At 41.7% G+C, this 20,765-nt stretch overlaps 2 gene segments (V, D, J or C); both read left to right on the forward strand.

Annotated features, from left to right (window-relative positions):
- On the forward strand, positions 1 to 1,086 carry LOC121587426. The segment is given in 2 exon segments: positions 1 to 7; positions 492 to 1,086. Coding segments are annotated over 2 exon segments (327 nt in total).
- Positions 1,087 to 1,180: 94 nt separating this feature from the next.
- On the forward strand, positions 1,181 to 4,065 carry LOC121587165. The segment is given in 3 exon segments: positions 1,181 to 1,186; positions 2,967 to 3,072; positions 3,597 to 4,065. Coding segments are annotated over 3 exon segments (432 nt in total).
- Positions 4,066 to 20,765: the final 16,700 nt, after the last annotated feature.

Raw genomic sequence — 20,765 nt, forward strand, 5'->3', positions numbered from 1 at the left:
ATGGATGGTCAGTCCTTGCATCCATACCTCTGTCTATGAATTTGAGAGAGGTTACATTTCTCAAGATCCATCCTCAGCTGTTTACCAAAAACACTGGTGGGGTTGGCTGCTTTGTTGTTGTTTGAACAGCAGATTGCCCCTTTAAACGATATAAATGCCTTAGCGAAGCACAGGACACAGAAGGTGCACCACAACGCACAACAAAGTATAAAGTTACTTAATATCTGCATTTAGCAGTGATATTGGGCGATAAGATTGCTTAATCAATGGGTCCTTGTCCTTTTTACATCAAAGATATTTCATAGGCTGAGCAAATGCATGACTAAATAAAAAATGAGCAATGGTGATGTATTTTATTGTGCATTTATGTAATTGTTGTTGAGTTGTGCTGTGTTGTGTTCTCTGTGAACCTTAATAAGTTATGTATTTTATAGAGCACTCTATTTCTCTCTCCTCTGGAATGTAACATTAAAACGTTCTCTCCTTTCCAGCTGGTCCTACTGTCAGTCCCACAGTGTCTCTGCTCCCCCCCTCCTCTGAGCAGCTCTCTGGGGGCTCTGCCACACTGGCCTGCCTGCTGACTGGCTACTCCCCTCAGGGGGCGCTGGTGAGCTGGGAGGTGGACGGGCTGGAGGTGAGCCAGGGGGTCGTGACCAGTCCAGAAGAAGAGAAGGAAGGCCTTTACAGACGCAGCAGCACCTTGACCCTGAGCAAGGCAGGCTGGGAGCAGGGAGAGCTCTACACCTGCAGGGTCTCCCACTTCCAACACACCCAGGCCTCCCCCCTTCGCAGGAGCCAGTGTCTGGGCTAGGGTCTACGGGAGGCCCACAACAGGAGCTCTGTCTGGGGAAGCAGGAGTAGACGAGGCTCTGGTCTGGGCTGGGGCCTGGTTGGAGCAGTAGTAGTGTGTTGGAGTGGTAGAGTAGTGTCCTGAGTAAACTCTAGTACTGCTGGGGAGACCACAGTCTGGGTAGTAATGTGTATTGTATAGAGTAGAGGAGACTTCTATGTGTTCTCTACTCAGACTGTTACTGTGATGTTCTATTGCCTCAGTTCTAATAAAGTTTGATTTGGAAAATAACTTGATGGATTAGTTGACTCATTTATTTACCGTGACAACAAACGGACATGTAGATACAGCTAGGTCAAAGTTTTTGTCATAATTATATTATTCCTCCAAATGAGAGTAAGATACAGTATGTCATCTGTCTTGTAGTGACTTTTGTTGTATGTGTGTTCTGCTGCTTCATGCTGTCTCTCTCTCTCTCTCTCTCTCTCTCTCTCTCTCTCTCTATCTCTCTCTCTCTCTCTCTCATTTCAATTTGAGTAATTCAAACCCCCCTCTCTCTCTCTCTCTCTCTCTCTCTCTCTCTCTCTCTCTCTCTCTCTCTCTCTCTCTCTCTCTCATTTCAATTTGAGTAATTCAACCCCCCCTCCCCCTCTCTCTCTCTCTCTCTCTCTCTCCACCCCCCTGTGGACAGAGCTGCTATATTCTGGGAGACGCAAAACCATCCCACCCTGACCATGCAAATCAGGGCTGCATTCAGTGAGGTGAAATTTTTAGAACGCTAAAGATAGAAATCCAATGAATAGAGCTAACACTCCATGTTTTATTTGAAAGATAATAATGTCTGTTCAACACAATTAATTTATATCTGAACATTCCAGAGGTGAAGGTCATTTGTGTGGTAGTAAAGGGGTGGTTTCTATATGGAGGTGAAGTAATGGTTATGGTTGTGTAGAGGAGGTGGTTTGGTGAACTATGGTCCTGTCATGATGTAACCAGAGTAACGTTGTCCTGGTGTGGGACTGTCTAACGCTGTGTGTTTCATGTCATAGTCTGTTGCTCCTCAACACCTGCAGTAGAGCCCAGCTGCAGCAGTACAGTCTCTGTTCAGTCTGACTGAGGGAGGTTTTTGCACGACTCTAAATCACTGTGTGTTCCCATCAGAGTATGCACCCATGCAGTAGTAATTTCCTACATCTTCAGCCTGGACTTCACTGATGGTCAGAGTAAAATCTGGTTCAGATCCACTGCTACTGAAATGACCAGGAGTTTCAGACTGACGTTGACTAATTTTATAGAAGAGGAGTTGAGGGGACTGTCCAGGTTTCTGCAGGTACCAGCTCAGGTCATCATCGACCCCCTTACTGGCTGTGCAGCTCAGATACACAGTCTCTCCCAGACTAACATACTTGACAGCAGGAGACTGAGTCACAACTCCAGCCCCAGATGATTCTGGAAATGAGAGGTGGAGAATAAATCATAAGAATCCAAATAAAATAACAGTAAACTCGCCCCATGTACAATCAGTAGCATAGAGGCTTCTCAAACTACTGTTCTCAAAACTTGCTGTCTGAAGACGACAGTTCAGAAAGGTCGGAGAGCAGACTTTCTCACCCTGAGTCAGGAACCCCAGAGTGGTCAGCAGGGGAATCAGTGATATCATCTTCATCATCTGTGGCTCTGAGAAGACTGAACAGACTGGACCCAATGCTGATAACACTGCAGTCTTAAAGTGTGAAGACAGATCTCAGTCCTGCAGTCTGAAACTCCCAGGGCTATAAACACTCTCAGCGCACTGAAGCATGAGCTGCCAATGCAAAGCACCTTCTCTATGGAAATACCCAACCTCAGGACACATGATGAAACTGTTAATGCAACACAACAATAATCTTAAACATGGAAGGACAGAGCTTACCTAAATCTGTGGAAGGACTTGACCATAGTTTTTAAATACATATAATTAAATACTAGTGTTTTGCTGTTCTATATGGCTGCCTTATTGTACTTAGTGAGTTTGTAAGAGATATTTGACATCTCCAACATTTATATTTTAAAGTCATGGGGGAAATCAGCTAAAATGTATAATCTGAAAAATCTAACAAATTAATTTGAATGTTATGACCTGTATATGGTGTTTTTAACTGACTATCAGTGGTAGGGTTGAATGTGTGTTGTGTAGAGAGTTACTGGTGTGTATAAAGTGCAGGAGGTTTTTGTACGGCTGTTCAATGAGTCTGTATCACTGTGGAGGACTTTTGGTGGCGGCACCAAACTCATCATTGACTGTAAGTACAAGAGGTTCATTCCTTTTTATAATACATTCAATTGAACATTTATAAAATCACAAAAAGTCAAAATTGTTAAATAGTTGTCGTTTTGAATGTTTAATTTATTTTATACCTATTAGTTGCAATGTTTCTATATACTGTAATGATCATTCAAGGACAGAAACTTCATATACCAAATATCCACCATTAGAAAATAATAGTTTGATGTGTTCGATGTCTTTAAATACACAAAAACTGTTCAGCAGCATTATAAAAATGTTTTCATTGTAAGCACGTAAGTTTTGTTTATGTACTGTACTTTAACGCATCACTGAACTTAGTGTGTGCTCATGCTTCATAGATGTTATTGGAGGGAAGTAAAAGAGTGTGTAGTATATATTTATAGATAACCTGTCATTTTCACTAACTATTTTATATAATACAAATATCAGATTTGTTTCTTTGAAAGTTCTTCAAGGTTCTTGTCCAGTTTACCCCTTAAATGTCATCTCTCCTGTCCCCCCTCCCCTTCTCTCTCCTAGTGGGTGTGGTACGTCCCTCCCTGACCGTCCTACTCCCCTCCAGTGAGGAGCAGGACAAGGGGAATGTTGCCCTAGTGTGCCTGGCCAACAGGGGCTTCCCAGGGGGCTGGAAGCTGGGTTGGAGGCTGGGGGCCGGGGGAGCCTTGCAGGGCAGCCAGAGCCTGGAGGTCCTGGAGAAGGACGGTCACTACAGCTGGAGCAGCAGCCTCACCCTCCCCACTGACCAGTGGAAGAATGCTGGCTCAGTCACCTGTGAGGCCACCCTAAAGGACCAGACCCCCGTCACTCACACACTGGAGCCACGCCACTGCTCCCAGTAGACCCCCTGTACACAGAGAACACCTATCTATCTGTCATTCCATCATTCTAAATATCTATCTATAGCTTCAGCTTTAGTCATCAATTTGTGTTTCTGAATCTTTAAATCTGTATGTGTAGTTTTATTGCTTTTAGATTGGAAATGTTAACAAAATAAAATACTTTGTATTAATGTCCAACAAGGTGTCCCTGATTTTTATTATGAATATAATTGTGAATATCTGTGCACTTGTAGTTGTTAAACAAAGGCTGAACTGCTCTGTTTCAAAATGAACATTAGAAGGTTGATAGGGGGTGAGGGAGGGTGGGTACTGGGAAGACCCCCTTGGGACAGTGAATATCTGGGGACATGAGCAGAACCACATCATCTGACCATTATAGACATGGAAGGGGGTTATGGGATATAGCTGTTGGTTTTTATCATGACTAAACTATTTGGTGTATTTGAGTTGTAACCAGATGTTCTGTATGGTGGTAATGTAGTGGTTATTTATGCTTGTTGATGTCATATAACCAGGACTTGAGGTGTGTGGTCCTCTGTAGCTCAGCTGGTAGAGCACAGCGCTTGTAACGCCAAGGTAGTGGGTTCGATCCCCGGGACCACCCATACACAAAAAAATTTATGCACGCATGACTGTAAGTCGATTTGAATAAAAGCGTCTGCTAAATGGCATATTATTATTATTATTTATTCAGTAAACCAGTGATTCATGTCTGAGTCTGTTGCTCCTCAACACCTGCAGTAGGTCCCAGCTGCAGCAGTACAGTCTCTGTGCAGTCTGACTGAGGGAGGTTTTTGTACGACTCTAAATCACTGTGTGATCAGTGGGCCGTCATATACACCCATACCATAGTAATCTCCTGCATCTTCAGCTTGGACACCAGTGATTGTAAGAGTGTACTCAGCAGTGGCGGCTCCTGAAAAAATTCTCAGGAGGGGCAATTTTTCTGATGATTTAGGTGACCTACACACATTTTAAAAAAGATATGTCCAGCAACAACATGAAGACAGGGGCAGCATATAAGTCAATACCAGAAGCATTTATTGACTGATCTTGGGAGATGGATTCCAGTTTCTGTGACAGATTATAAATAATCTCTGATGCCTTTGTTATATTAGCTTTTGGTTGAATGTACTGTCGTAGTAAATATATAATGTTATAGCTTGGTCTGACTAAAATCTTGTGCATGACCCATTTTGTGTTGGGCCTTTGTATTCAATACAATGAACAAGAGTCCTATCTTGTCAGCCTTGTCAGCAGGTGGCTAAGGATAACACCCACGCCATAGGTCTCTCAGTTCTTCCAACTCACGAGTTCTTGCCCTGAGGACACACACACACACACCCACACACACACACACACACACACATCATCACTGATAAACACACACACACACACACACACATCATCACTGATAACAAACACACACACACACACACACACACACACACACACACACTGATAACAAACACACACACACACACACAAATCCTCTTCTCTTAGGCTGAACATCTGAAGACAGAGAACCCGACTCAGAGCCAATGCAACAGTGACACTAGCCTGGAGGTGACATCGCCCAACTCATCAGGACCAATCAGAAGATCAGAACTACTAGATTCAACCTACTTCATTTTATTGTATAAAATGTCAGCACACAATGTTTAGGGGCTCTTCTGATAAACTCCCCTACGAGTTTGACGAACGGGTCCGTGCACGCGATTGCAGATATCTTTACCTCTGAATAAACTGCCTTATATTATACAATTATCCACCTTGTCCAAAAGTCTCTACTTTTTCTCCGTTCTCCAGTAAACTTGTTTTATCAACAATAGTAAGGTTCAATGACACAGAAAGCAGTTCAATGTCGGGGTACAGAGTCGGTCTCTTACCAGGATCGCGGTCCGCTCTGACCAGGGTGAAGGTGGCCGGCTCCACCTCTCTGTCCGGGACTCTGTCATCCAGTCAAGTCTCCCAGCTGTGTTGGGATTCCGCTGCCAGCAGCGTTTTCATTATTTAGTCCGTTCAGAAGCGGGTATGTACACGATCAACAAGATCAGTCCAAAACCGAAGATCAGTCCAAAGCAGAATGTTTGCAGAATGTTTGTAAACTAAGTCTACAAATTAAAAACATAAAATAACGCCACACTGCAGGTCGCAACATAGACGCTGATAGCCGCCATTGTCTTAGTTACGTTCAACGTTACGTCACGTATGACGAAAGCGCGTAAGTGCATGCACACAGACACCCATAGAGAATGTATTGAAAGCTTTGAAATGTGAAAAAAAATAGATTTTACATGACAGGCTATGAGAGACTTCTGGGCGATTTTCAACCTGACTGAAATCGCCCAAAAAACGGGCGGGGCCATTTGAAGCACGACTTTAGCCTGATTTGACATTTAGTGGCTGGCAGATCAGACGTGAACACTGATAACTGCTGTTGCCGTGATATAATTGATTAGAAAAAAAATCCCTTCCTTTTCCCGTTTGGCAGTGCGTCGCCCATATCGCCCTATTGAACAAGCCGTCCATGGTACTCAGTACCTGATCTACTGCCACTGAATCTAGATGGTGTTCCAGACTGAAGTCTATTTACTCTATAGAAGTGGAGTTTAGGAGCCTGTCCAGGTTTCAGCAGGTACCAGCTCATGTCATCATCAATACCAGTTGAACTTGCAACAGCTTTGATAGACACATTCTCTCCCAGACGAACTGACTTTGATTCATTAGCTTGATTCAGGACACGTTGTGCAGAGGACTCTGAAATTGAAACGGGGAAATTAGCTTTGAGTAGTCTTAAAAATCCACATAAAAGGCATTGGAAACTTTTTCCATGTACAAACATGTACAAGCCCATTAAAACCTGTTTAATCCAGTAGACCACAGGGAGAGATGCTGAGAGTTTCTCACCCTGAGTCAGGAACCCCAGCATGATCAGCAGTGGAATCAGTGATATCGACATCATCATCTTTATCATCATCTGTGGCTCTGAGAAGTCTGAACAGACTGGACCCAACGATAATAACACTGCAGTCTTAAAGTGTCAAGACAGATCTCAGTTCTGCAGTCTGAAACTCCCAGGGCTTTAAACACTCCCAGAGCACTGAAGCATGAGCTGCCAATGCAAAGCACCTTCTCTATGGAAATACCCTACCTCAGGACAGATGATGAAACTGTTAATACAATGACATAAACACAATAATCTTAAACGTGAAATACAATAGCTTAATACATCTGTGGAAGGCCTGTAATTGACCATAGTATTTAGTTACATGTAAGTGTATTCATTCAATACTAGTGTATTGCTATTGAAATCAAATCAAATCAAATTGAATTGGTCACATGCGCCGAATACAACAGGTGTAGACCTTACCGTGAAATGCTTACTTACAAGCCATTAACCAACAATGCAGTTATAAGAAAACAGAGTTAAGAAAATATTTACTAAATTGACTAAAGTAAAAAATAAAATAAAATAAAAAGTAACACAATAAAATAACAATAACGAGGCTAGATACAGGGGGTACCGGTACCGAGTCAATGTACGGGGGTACAGGTTAGTCGAGGTAATTTGTACATGTAGGTAGGGGTAAAGTGACTATGCATAGATAATAAACAGGAAGTAGCTGCAGTGTAAAAACAAGGGGGGCCAGGTGGCCATTTTATTAATTGTTCAGCAGTCTAGCAGTCTTATGGCTTGGGGGTAGAAGCTGTTAAGGAGCCTTTTGGACATAGACTTGGCGCTCCGGTACCGCTTGCCATGCGATAGCAGAGAGAACAGTCTATGACTTGGGTGGATGGAGTCTTTGACAATTCTATACTAAACTCAAATATAAACACAACACTCAACAATTTCAATGATTTTACTGAGTTGCAGTTCATATAAGGAAATTGGTTAATTGAAGTGAATAAATTAGGCCCTAATCTACGGATTTCACATGACTGGGAAGTGGTTCAGCATGGGTGGGCCTTGTGCTAAAATGGCATCATGCTGAAGTTCAGTTCAGACCATAAAAAATTATTGAGGCCTCAGATGGATATAACCGTTTTTGCATGGACATTGCCATTGAGGGATTCCACAATTTTTAAGTAGTCAACTGGGTGGGACTTCCTGTGGATTAAGGAAGGATCACATAAATCCATCCTGGTCATCAGGAGGGATCAGCCAATGAATTATACTAATGAGGAAACATTCCATTACTTCAGGTGGCATTAAATTGCCATCCTTGGCATTATACCGGTTCAAACAACACAGTACAGGTGGCAGTATGTACCCTTTTAGTTTGTTAACCATCTCAGAAGTAGTAAAGGAAGAAAATGGATGACTTCACAATGGAGATGGCCTCAATGGTACTGTACTGCCTGTTCTCTCACAGACGCCATACTGGGACAGATACAATAATGTTGTTGTTTATCTAAGTCTATGGTTCAGACAGAAAATAAAGAGTTATTGGTCAAACAGTTTCAGGGTCAGCTGTTGGTTGGATTACAGACTGGGCCAGGAAGCTCTTTTATCGCTTTTGACATTCATATCTAGATAGGTGTGCAATGACAGAACAGTATCAAAGTCACCAGATATTAGTAGCATAATGGTTAACTGAATTTTACTGCTGGCAATAAAAAGTGAATGTCATCATCTGTTGCTTCAACTAGGTGGCAACAAAATAGTTTTCTGATTGGTTGTATCTTAATCAAACTCCTCCCACTCGCTCTTTCGCTTCTCTTCGCCTGGAACCATATGCCCAGCAGCTTGTAGGCACACGTGGATAATACAACAAGCTTTAACCAAAAAAATATTTTTACCTTTATCGCTTGTTTACTTGACGATAACATTTTGTTTTGATTTGTGTTTGTGTAGGCTACACTGCCGGAAATCAACAAGTTCAACACGGCGCCACTACAACAATGTTTGCCCAACTTCATAACCATTATGAGGCTTTTCTGAATGAAAATAACATTGTGACAGATCTCCTAGTTGTGATGGAGGAGAAAGCTGGGATACAGAGAAAATACACCGCTTCACACTCCAGTGATGTAAGGAATGGTTATGTGCTGTAATGTCCTAAACGTACTGGCACAGAAGCAAGGTGCAACCTTTCATATCTGACCTATGACCTTGCTAGGTCAGACATATCAGCTGGAGGTTCCTGTTATCCTCTGACTGATGTCCAGTCTAGTTTACTCAGGATTAGGTCTGGGAGATGCTGCAGTGCGGTACAGGACAGGTCCTGGTGGAGGCATTAGGAGGTTGTGTGTTTGTCTGAGCGTGTGACTTTGGAACTGTTGACCTCTGACACTGGCTGACCTGTCAGTGACCCTGGAGGTATTCTAGACTGGGATGAAGGACTTCCATCTGTCTGTGTTGATTCCTGATGAATTCATGATGAATCTGTCTGTGTTGATTCCTGATGAATTCATAATGAATCTGGCTCAGTGCTGATTCCTGATGAATTGATGATGAAACTGGCTCAGTGTTGATTCCTGATGAATTCATGATGAATCTGTCTCAGGGCTGATTCCTGATTAATTCATGATGCATCTGTCTCAGTGCTGATTCCTGATGAATTCCTGATGAATCTGGCTCAGTGCTGATTCCTGATAAATTCCTGATGAATCTGTCTCAGTGCTGATTCCTGATGAATTCATGATGAATCTGGCTCAGTGTTGATTCCTGATGAATTCCTGATGAATCTGGCTCAGTGCTGATTCCTGATGAATTCCTGATGAATCTGGCTCAGTGCTGATTCCTGATGAATTCCTGATGAATCTTCAGATGAACATCACTAGTTATCTAATACTTCCTCATGCCATGCTAGTGGGCACCAGGGATGTAAAATCTGACCTTAGATAATGGTGCTCTCTTCATCTAGTCTCTTTGTCAAGATAACTAAAAGCTGACTACAATAAAGTGACAGGCAGTCTGGTGGCATGTTGGGGTTGGACTGACTCTCTTCCCTGGGGAACTGACCTCTGACCTTTTTATCTTTGACCTCTACCAGTCTGGCTGATGTCCGCTGGCCAACCTCTTCCTGTCGACACCACACAAGATTAGTGCAATGACCTATAAAATGACCTGTAACTGAAGTCAGACTTATGACGTTGAACTTTTACCCTCTGCCAGTCTGTCGGATGTCCACTGGCCAACCTCCTCTGGTCTAGTTCTGGTGTGGTGTTAAGGATGGGGGAACATCTGGGGAGTGTACTGCTCTATTCTGGGAGAGGGGCCATGCAAATCTAAGTTTCTGTTTCACAGGGCTCTCTCTCTGTCACACACACACATGCACTTACACACACTATACTGCTGTTGGCCAGCTGTGTGTGTCTTGTTTATCAACCAAGCATTGAGGCACACCAACTTTTTTTGAAAATATCATGATGAATTAGTTGACTCATTAATTCATTGTGACAATAAACGGAAATGTAGCTTCAGCTAGGTGGTAGTTTTTGTTAAAACTATATTTCTCCTCTAAATGAGAGGAAGCTACAGTATGTCATCTGTCCTGCAGTGACTGTTTGGTGTATGTGTGTTCTGCTGTTTCATGCTCAGTCTCCCTCTCTCCCTCTCTCCCTCATCTCTCTCAATTCAGTTCATTTTAAGGGCTTTATTGGCATGGGAAACATATGTTAACATTGCCAAAGCAAGTGAAGTAGATAGTAAACAAAAGTGAAATAAACAATAAATATTAACAGTAAACATTACACTCAGAAGTTCCAAAAGAATAAAGACATTTCAAATGTCATATTATGTATATATACAGTGTTGTAACAATGTGCAAATAGTTAAAGTACAAATGGGAAAATAAATAAACATAAATATGGGTTGTATTTACAATGGTGTTTGTTCTTCACTGGTTGCCCTTTTCTTGTGGCAACAGGTCACAAATATTGCTGCTGTGATGGCACACTGTGGTTTTTCACCCAGTAGATAAGAGAGTTTATCAATATTGGGTTTGTTTTCAAATTCTTTGTGGATCTCTGTATTCTGCGGGAAATATGTGTCTCTAATATGGTCATACATTTGGCAGGAGGTTAGGAAGTGCAGCTCAGTTTCCACCTCATTTTGTGGGCAGTGTGCACATAGCCTGTTTTCTCCTGAGAGCCAGGTCTGCCTACGGCGGCCTTTCTCATTAGCAAGGCTATGCTCACTGAGTTTGTACATAGTCAAAGCTTTCCTTAAGTTTGGGTCAGTCACAGTGGTCAGGTATTCTGCCACTGTGTACTCTCTTTATGGCCAAATAGCATTCTAGTTTACACTGTTTTTTTGTAAATTCTTTCCAATGTGTCAAGTAATTCTCTTTTTGTTTTCTCATGATTTGGTTGGGTCTAATTGTGTTGTTGTTGTTGGGGCTCTGTGGGGTCTGTTTGTGTTTGTGAACAGAGCCCCAGGACCAGCTTACTTAGGGGACTCTTCTCCATGTTCATCTCTCTGTAGGTGATGGCTTTGTTATGGAAGGTTCCGAATTGCTTTCTTTTAAGTCGTTATAGAATTTAACGGCTCTTTTCTGGATTTTGATAATTAGCGGGTATCAGCCTAATTCTGCTCTGCATGCATTATTTGGTGTTTTTCGTTGTACGCAGAGTCTCAATTCGGTGTTTGTCCCATTTTGTGAATTCTTGGTTGGTGAGCGGACCCCAGACCTCACAACCATAAAGGGCAATGGGTTCTATAACTGATTCAAGTATTTCTAATTTGTATGTCAAATTTTATGTTCCTTTTGATGGCATAGAAGGCCCTTCTTGCCTTGTCTCTCAGATCGTTCACAGCTTTGTGGAAGTTACCAGTGGCGCTGATGTTTAGGCCGAGGTATGTATAGTTTTTTGTGTGCTCTAGGGCAACGGTGTCTAGATGGAATTTGTATTTGTGGTCCTGGCAACTGGACCTTTTTTGGAACACCATTATTTTTGTCTTACTGAGATCTACTGTCGGGGCCCAGGTCTGACAGTATCTGTGCAGAAGATCTAGGTGCTGCTGTAGGCCCTCCTTGGTTGGTGACAGAAGCATCAGATCATCAGCAAACAGTAGACATTTGACTTCAGATTCTAGTAGGGTGAGGCCGGGTGCTGCAGACTGTTCTAGTGCCCTCGCCAATTCGTTGATATATATGTTGAAGAGGGTGGGGCTTAAACAACATCCTATTCTCACCCCACGGCCCTGTGGAAAGAAATGTGTGTGTTTTTTGCCAATTTTAACCGCACACTTGTTGTTTGTGTACATGGATTTTATAATGTTGTATGTTTTTCCCCCAACCCCACTTTCCATCAATTTGTATAGCAGACCCTCATGCCAAATTGAGTCAAAAGCTTTTTTGAAATCAACAAAGCATGAGAAGACTTTGCCTTTGTTTTGGCTTGTTTGTTTGTCAATTAGGGTGTGCAGGATAAATACGTGGTCTGTCGTACGGTAATTTGGTAAAAAGCCAATTTGACATTTACTTAGTATATTGTTTTCACTGAGGAAATGAACTAGTCTGCTGTTAATGATAATGCAGAGGATTTTCCCAAAGTTGCTGTTGACGCATATTCCACGGTAGTTATTGGGGTCAAATTTGTCTCCACTTTTGTGGATTGGGGTGATCAGTCCTTGGTTCCAAATATTGGGGAAGATGCCAGAGCTAAGGATGATGTTAAATAGTTTAAGTATAGCCAATTGGAATTTGTGGTCTGTATATTTTATCATTTCATTGAGGATACCATCAACACCACAGGCCTTTATGGGTTGGAGGGTTTGTATTTTGTCCTGTAGTTCATTCAATGTAATTGGAGAATCCAGAGGGTTCTGGTAGTCTTTAATAGTTGATTCTAACATTTGCATTTGATCCTGTATATATTTTTTGCTGTTTGTTCTTTGGTATAGGGCCAAAAAGATTGGAGAAGTGGTTTACCCATACATATCCGTTCTGGATAGATAGCTCTTCATGTTGTTGTTTGTTTAATGTTTTCCAATTTTCCCAGAAGTGGTTAGAGTCTATGGATTCTTCAATTACATTGAGCTGATTTCTGACATGCTGTTCCTTCTTTTTCCGTAGTGTATTTCTGTATTGTTTTAGTGATTCACCATAGTGGAGGCGTAGGCTCAGGTTTTCTGGGTCTCTATGTTTTTGGTTGGTTAGGTTTCTCAATTTCTTTCTTAGGTTTTTGCATTCTTCATCAAACCATTTGTCACTGTTGTTGGGTTTCTTCGGATTTCTGTAAGAGGTTTTTAGATTTGATAGGGAAGCTAAGAGGTAAAATATACTGTTTACATTTTCTACTGCCAAGTTTACACCTTCACTATTACAGTGGAACGTTTTGTCCAGGAGTTGTCTGTTGTTCTTGTTGTTGCCTAATTGTTTTTTGGTAGGTTTCGACACTACTTTCCTTCCATCTATAGCATTTCTTAATATTATTCAGTTCCTTTGGCTTTGATGCCTCATGATTGAGTATTGCTCTGTTTAAGTAGACTGTGATTGTGCTGTGGTCTGATAGGGGTGTCAGTGGGCTGACTATGAACGCTCTGAGAGACTCTGGGTTGAGGTCAGTGATAAAGTAGTCTACAGTATTACTGCCAAGAGATGAGCTGTAGGTGTACCTACCATAGGAGTCCCCTCGAAGCCTATCATTGACTATGTACATACCCAGTGTGCGACAGAGCTGCAGGAGTTGTGACCCATTTTTGATGTAGTTGTGCCTAGGGGGGCATGTGGGGGGAGGGAATGCTGTCACCTCCAAGTAGGTGTTCTCTCTCTCTCTCTCTCTCTCTCTCTCTCTCTCTCTCTCTCTCTCTCTCTCTCTCTCTCTCTCTCTCTCTCTCTCTCTCTCTCTCTCTCCTCTCTCTCTCTCTCTCTCTCTCTCTCTCTCTCTACACCCCCCTTGGGACAGAGGTATTCTGGGAGAAGCAAAACCCTCCCACCCTGACCATGCAAATCAGGCCTGCATTCAGTGAGGTGAAACGTTTCGAACATTAAAGGTAGAAATACAATGAATAGATCTAACACTCCATGATCTATTTGACAGATAATGATGTCTGTTCTACACAATGCATTTCTATCTGAACATTCCAGAGGTGAAGGTCAATGATATGGTAGTAAAGTGGTGGTTTCTATATGGAGGTGAAGTAATGGTTATGGTTGTGTAGAGGAGGTGGTTTGGTGAACTATGCTCCTGTCATGATGTAACCAGAGTAACGTTGTCCTGGTGTGGGACTGTCTAATGCTGTGTGTTTCATGTCAGAGTCTGTTGCTCCTCAAAAGCCTTTGACACTTATGAAATGCTTGTAATTATACTTCAGTATACCATAGTAACATCTGACAAAAATATCTAAAAACACTGAAGCAGCAAACTTTGTGAAGACCAGTGTCATTCTCAAAACTTTTGTCCACGACTATACTCAGTACCTGATCTACTGCCACTGAATCTAGATGGTGTTCCAGACTGAAGTGTATTTACTCTATAGATGAGGAGTTTAGGAGCCTGTCCAGGTTTCAGCAGGTACCAGCTCATGTCATCACCAATACCAGTTGAACTTGCAACAGCACTGATAGACCCACTCTCTCCCAGACAAACTGACTTTGGCTTATCATCTTGATTCAGGACACGTTGTGCAGATGACTCTGAAATGGAAACAGTGGGAAATTATCTTTGATTAGTCATAATAATCAAAATAAAGGAATTATCAACTTTTTCCATGTCCAAACATGTACAAGCCCATTAAAACCTCTTAAAACAAGTAGACCACAGGGAGAGATGCTGAAAGTTTCTCACCGTGAGTCAGGAACCCCAGCGTGATCAGCAGTGGAATCAGTGATATCATCTTCCTCATCATCATCTGTGGCTCTGAGAAGACTGAACAGACTAGACCAATGGATACAGGTGATGCTTACTGGAGCCTTACTATCTACAGTAAATTAATGTCTCTGATATTTTCAGGTTGATGGCGCCCTCTTGTGCTAAAATGGCATCATGCTGAAGATCAGTTCAGACAGATAATAAATAGTTATTTGTCAAACAGTGGCCGTGTCAGGCTGTTGGTGGAATTACAGACCGGGCCTGCAAACTGTTTATTGCTTTATTACAGTTTTTCTCAGTCGCTTTGGTGCATTTTTCACATCATCCCTAACATGTGCAAAATAATAAGTGCATTTCTCAGAACAATTTGTACAAACTGCAATATACAATAGATATGTTTCTAAAGCTAGTCAGTCACTAAAAATCCTTAGTACATCTCTCAAAAGTAAATATTCATGCCAATGATCATGTCAGTGTCATCAGAATGATAAGTCATTGAGTCATTGTTCACGAACAAGGTTGTCAAAATGTTTAGGCATGTTGTCAATGGAACTGTGTACTTTGACAGTATTACCTGATGTAAACTTAGGCTACAGTTTGGATGACAGTTACTGTATTGAAAATGCACAAGGCTGCACTTCTATGGCATATATCAATTTCAACAGTACTATTTACATATTACTGTATGTGGGTTATTGATTGAAAGAGACTGGACAACCCAAGGGGCACAAAGGAAAAAAAACTAAATTAGAAAGAAACACAGGAAACCACCCCTAAGGCACAACTTTGCCCATAGCACTGTTCTAGGGCTGTCTCTACACATCCAGACGTTCCTGTCTGTCAGCCCACATATTCTCATCCACATCACACCGGATATTTTCCCTTCCAATGCAACGTGGAAATAATCTTTTGGAATGCCTTATCCATCCTCTGCAGGCGTCTACTGTGGTGTCCTCACATGCTGCATCCATTGCAGCCAGCAGGGTCATCTGTGTGTGTGGCTGACGATCGTACACCTTCCACCTCCATGCTGAAAATAACTCCTCAATTGGGTTAAGGAATGGTGAATAAGGTGGGAGGAATTCTATGAGCATCCTCGGGTGGGTCACAAACCATTGCCTTATGATGTTTGATCGATGGAAACTCACATTATCACAAATGACCACATACTTTGGCAAATCCTCTCTAAACAGACCCCTCTCATCATCAGGGATGAGAGCCCTGTAGAGAGTCTCTAAAAAGTTGAGTAGATGCTGGGTGTTGTATGGCCCTAAAAGGGGGATATGGGTTAGGACACCATGCTCCGAAATAGCAGCACACATGGTGATATTTCCTCCCCGTTGGCCTGGCAAATCCACAGTAGCTCTGTGACCGATGATATTCCGACCCCGCCTTCTGCATTTGGTCAGGTTGAAGCCAGCCTCATCCACGTATACAAAGTTGTGAGAGGGTTCACTTGATTCCAACTCCATTATACGCTATATCCCAGAACACACAGTTGAATTTGTTTTGGTAAGGAAGAGTGACATAAAATGTACATATATTGCATGTTCCTTCCACAGCAATGGAAATGTGTGCAGTTTATGCTTACTGTACTATGTAACACTATAAAATGTTGCTGTAAAGTAGTTACATAGATATATGTTTTACCTGTACATACTGGTACCGTAGCTCCTTAACTCTGTCCTCATTCCTTTGGAATGGTACACGGTACAGCTGTTTCATACTCATCTGGTTTCTATGCAGCACCCTGTCGATGGTTGAGATGCTAACCGTATGGATGTTTTCAAAGACATCGTTGTCTTCTATAATGGTCCTTTGTATTTCCCTGAGTCTCATGGCATTGTTTGCTCGGACCATGGTGCAAATAGCCTCCTCCTGTTGAGGTGTGAAAAGGCGTCCTCTGCCACCGGTTTGAGGTAATCTTGCAGTCCTATGTGTGGAAAAATGCAGTGATGCATCGCACACTTTCACATAGACAAAAACTATGCGAACACACATTTTACTGTAAAACATACAGGTGGGTGCATGTAAGGTGCAGTATGTATCTGTATAGAGTATATTTCTGTATGCTGTGAAATACAAGTGGACTACTGTAATATGAAGCATTGTAGGAAGTATACAGTATACTGCTTATATACAGTAACAGTGCACTGTACATTGGTGGACATACCTGTTCTCTCTTCGAAACGTTTGTACTATTGAGGACACGGTTGATCTCCCAATATTCGGCTGCACCCTTCGACCCGCCTCAGCCATTGTAAGGCCATGATTGACAACATGGTCTACAATAGTGGCCCTTATGTCATCAGATATGCGCCTATGTCCTCTTCTGCCTCTTCCTCTGTTTTGCCTTCCACCACGCATCCTTGCTCCTCTTCTTCCTCCTCTTGGCTGTTGACCCTGTTCGTTTCCTGGTCCATCCATTATTGGAAAATTGCAACTCTGTGTTGTGGTCTGTCTATATATGCTTGCCAATTACAGAAAAACTGTAATAGGTGTGCAATGACAGAACAGCATCAACGTCACCAGATATTAGTAGCATACTGGTTAACTGAATTTGACTGCTGGCAATAAAAAGTAAATTTTATGCTTTAACTAGTGTGGCATACACATGCTGTCAGAGTTATCAAAAGTAAGGATGGGAAGTTTCACTTGAACGGACATGAACCATACAGACAGATAGAGGACTCATCTTTATATTTGTACCATTGTATCATATGTGACAGCATGGGCAGTGCCATTCAGGCTACAACCCATAGGAATTGCCACCCTGTTGACTACTTGGACTACTTTAAAATGGCGGAAGCATGGTGAAGCCCTCCATGGCGCTGCCCTTGCTAAAATGTTATTTTGGCCACTCGAGGCATCTATCATTCTCTATGACATGAACCTTATTATGAAGGAATAAAGGTTCGCCATTTTGGTCAGGGAGTTGGTCAACCATGGCTTGCCAGTGCTGTGATAAGATATTGTGTCAAATAATACATTTGAAGAATTTATCTGCACTGTATGTTTATTAGCTAGCTAGCCAGACAGTTTTAGAGGAATGATTGCATTAATTGTTCAAATTAACTGCCAATATCCCCACAGTCCATTTAAACAATCCAGTCAATCCACAGCCATACACCTGCTGAAATCAGTTGATGATAGGACAGACAAGTTGTAAATGCAACAAGTACTGATATTGTATCATATAATAGCACTCACAGCTTTCCAAGAAAACAACAATTTAGACATATATTGTCTTGTTTACACATATTTTAGAGGCTACTTATACAGAAAATTGGTATAAAACCCACATAAACTGTATTTATGATTATATGACAATAATTTAGGTTGACAGTAATTCTATTACGCAATTTCCGATATATCACATGCCTTACTTTTATTTTCCTGCATAAATAAAAACAGGATTATGCCTCTACTGCCATTCATTCCAATTAGACTGGTTTGGATTTCTCCATGACCACAATGGCTGTCATTTGCACCCAATTCTGGAACTTTTAGGGTTTATGACATAGCCCCTCAAGTAATTTAATAGGATCTCAATGGCTAGGTTGAAGATGGGACGGTTAATACAATGAAGTAATTCCATGCGGAAGCGTTAGAAAATAAACAAATTCATGTGACCAGCTCCATTGATAACTACTAGCGCCGTTGCTAACTAGCAATGCTTGTCCCATGAATTGCAAACAGCTGTGGGATATTAGAATCCTCTTGTCTTAACCTGTATATTTTGAACCAAGCTCTATGGTCGCCCCACCCTCGTAAGATAGGAAATAAACATCATAAGCCATTGCTAACATGTTTAGAATTAGAGGAAATTAGCTTTCAAAATGCCATATTCTCTCAGCCTCATTGCAAAATGTGTAGAATAGCATGAGATTAGCTATCAACTGCAAATGTTCCTCTCTGCCCAATGGCAATACAGTGTCTTGCAAAAGTATTCAGACGCCTTGGATTTCTTCAAATGTTATTGTACTACAAAGTGGTTTCAAATGGATTTAATTGAAATGTTGTTGTCAACAATCTACACAAAGTGCAAGAACATTTTAATATTTTGTAAAGATTACTACAATTTAAAAACTAAAATATAGTCGTTGCATAAGTATTCAGCTGCCTGAGTTACAAACACCTTTGGCATCGATTACAGCTGTGTCTTCTTAGGTAAGTCTATAAGAGCTTTCCACACCTGCATTGTGCAATATTTGCCCATTACTCTTTTCCAAATTCTTCAAGCTCTGTCAAGATGTTGGGGATCATGGCTATACAGCAATTTTCAAAACTTGCCATAGATTTTCATGCAGATTTAAGTCAAAACTGTAACTTGGCCATTCAGGAACATTCATTGTCTTCTTGGTAAGCAACTCCAGTGTAGATTTGGCCTTGTGTTGTAGGTTATTGTCCTATTGAAAGGTGAATTCCTCTCCCAGTCTCTGGTGTAAAGCAGACTTAAGCAGGTTTTCCTGAAAATAAGCAGGCAGTTACTCAGTGATGTGTTTTGTTGGATTTGCCCCAAACATAAGCCTATGCACTACAATGTTGTGGATCCTTCCTCAGTTTTCTCCCATCACAACCACTGAACTCTGTAGCTGTTTTAAAATCACCAATGTCCTCATGGTAAAATCCCTGAGCAGTTTCATTCCTGTCCTGCAACTCAGTTCAGAAAGACGACTGTATCTTTGATGTGTCTGGGTGGTTTAATACATAATCCACAGCATAATTATTAACTTGACCACGCTTAAAGAGATAATTAATGTCTGATTTGTTATTGATACCCATCTATCAATTACTGCCCTTCTTTATGAGGCTTTAGATAAGCTTCCTGGTCTTTGTAGTTGAATCTGTGCATGAAATTCTATACTTGATTAAGGGGTCTTACAGCTGAGCGACAGGTAACCTAGCACTTAAGAGCGTTGGGCCAGTAACTGAAAGGTTGCTGGTTTGAATCCCAGGGCCGACTAGGTGAAATATCTGTTGATGTGCCCTTGTGCAAGGCACATAACCCTAATTGCTCCTGTAAGGCGCTCTGGATAAGAGCGTCTGCTAAATGACTAATATGTATGTATGGGGACAGAGGAAGAGTTAATCATTAAAAATCTTGTCAACCCCTATTATTTCACACAGAGTGAGTCCACGTAACTTATTATGTGATTTGTTGAGCGACATTTTACCCCTGAACTAATTTATGCTTGACTAAACAAAGGGGATGAATACTTACGCATCAATTATATTTTAGTTTGATTTTTAAAATCTTAATTCCACTTTGTAACACAATAAAATGTGAAGAAATCCAAGGGGTCTGAATACCTTTGCATGGCACTGTATGTGTAGAATTGCAGGAAATTAGCTTTAAAACAGCAACATTTTCTCTCATCCTCATGGCAAAATGTGTAGAATAGCATGAGATAAGCAATAAAACTGCACAGAACTGTAGAATTGTAGGAAGGTAGCTCCACCCCCCCTTGACGAGGGCCTGCCAAACTGCGGTACGTCACTGCCTCTGACCTTTTGACCTTTGAGCTCAACCAGTCTGGCTGACTTCCGGTGCCCAACCCTTTCCACACCACACCACAATACTAGTGAACTGACTGACATCTGACCTCTGACTTTGATCTTTTACCCTCTGCCAGTCTGTCTGATGTCCACTGGCCAACCTCCTCTGGTCTAGTTCTGGTGTTGTGTTCAGGATGGGGGAACATCTGGGGAGTGTACTGCTCTATTCTGGGAGAGGGGCCACGCAAATCTAAGTTTCTGTTTCACAGTGCTCTCTCTCTGTCGCATGCACACACACACACACACACAAACAACACACACAAACAACACACACACACACACACACACACACACACACATACACAAACACACACACTGTACTGCTTCCCTGAAGCTACACACATTATTTTATGTTGACATGATATGGATTATTCATCCTCAATAGGACTATTTCACCTGTATCTTTCTGATAAGGAGGATATTTGTAGCCATGGGAGGTAAGGAGGGTTATGATACTAGTTTGTAACCATTATTTCTGTGAGTTAGTAAAGTGGTTAAACTTGCTGATGTCATATAACAAGACCCT

The sequence above is a fragment of the Coregonus clupeaformis genome, unplaced genomic scaffold, assembly GCF_020615455.1.
Source record: "Coregonus clupeaformis isolate EN_2021a unplaced genomic scaffold, ASM2061545v1 scaf0866, whole genome shotgun sequence".
NCBI classification, from domain to species: domain Eukaryota; kingdom Metazoa; phylum Chordata; class Actinopteri; order Salmoniformes; family Salmonidae; genus Coregonus; species Coregonus clupeaformis.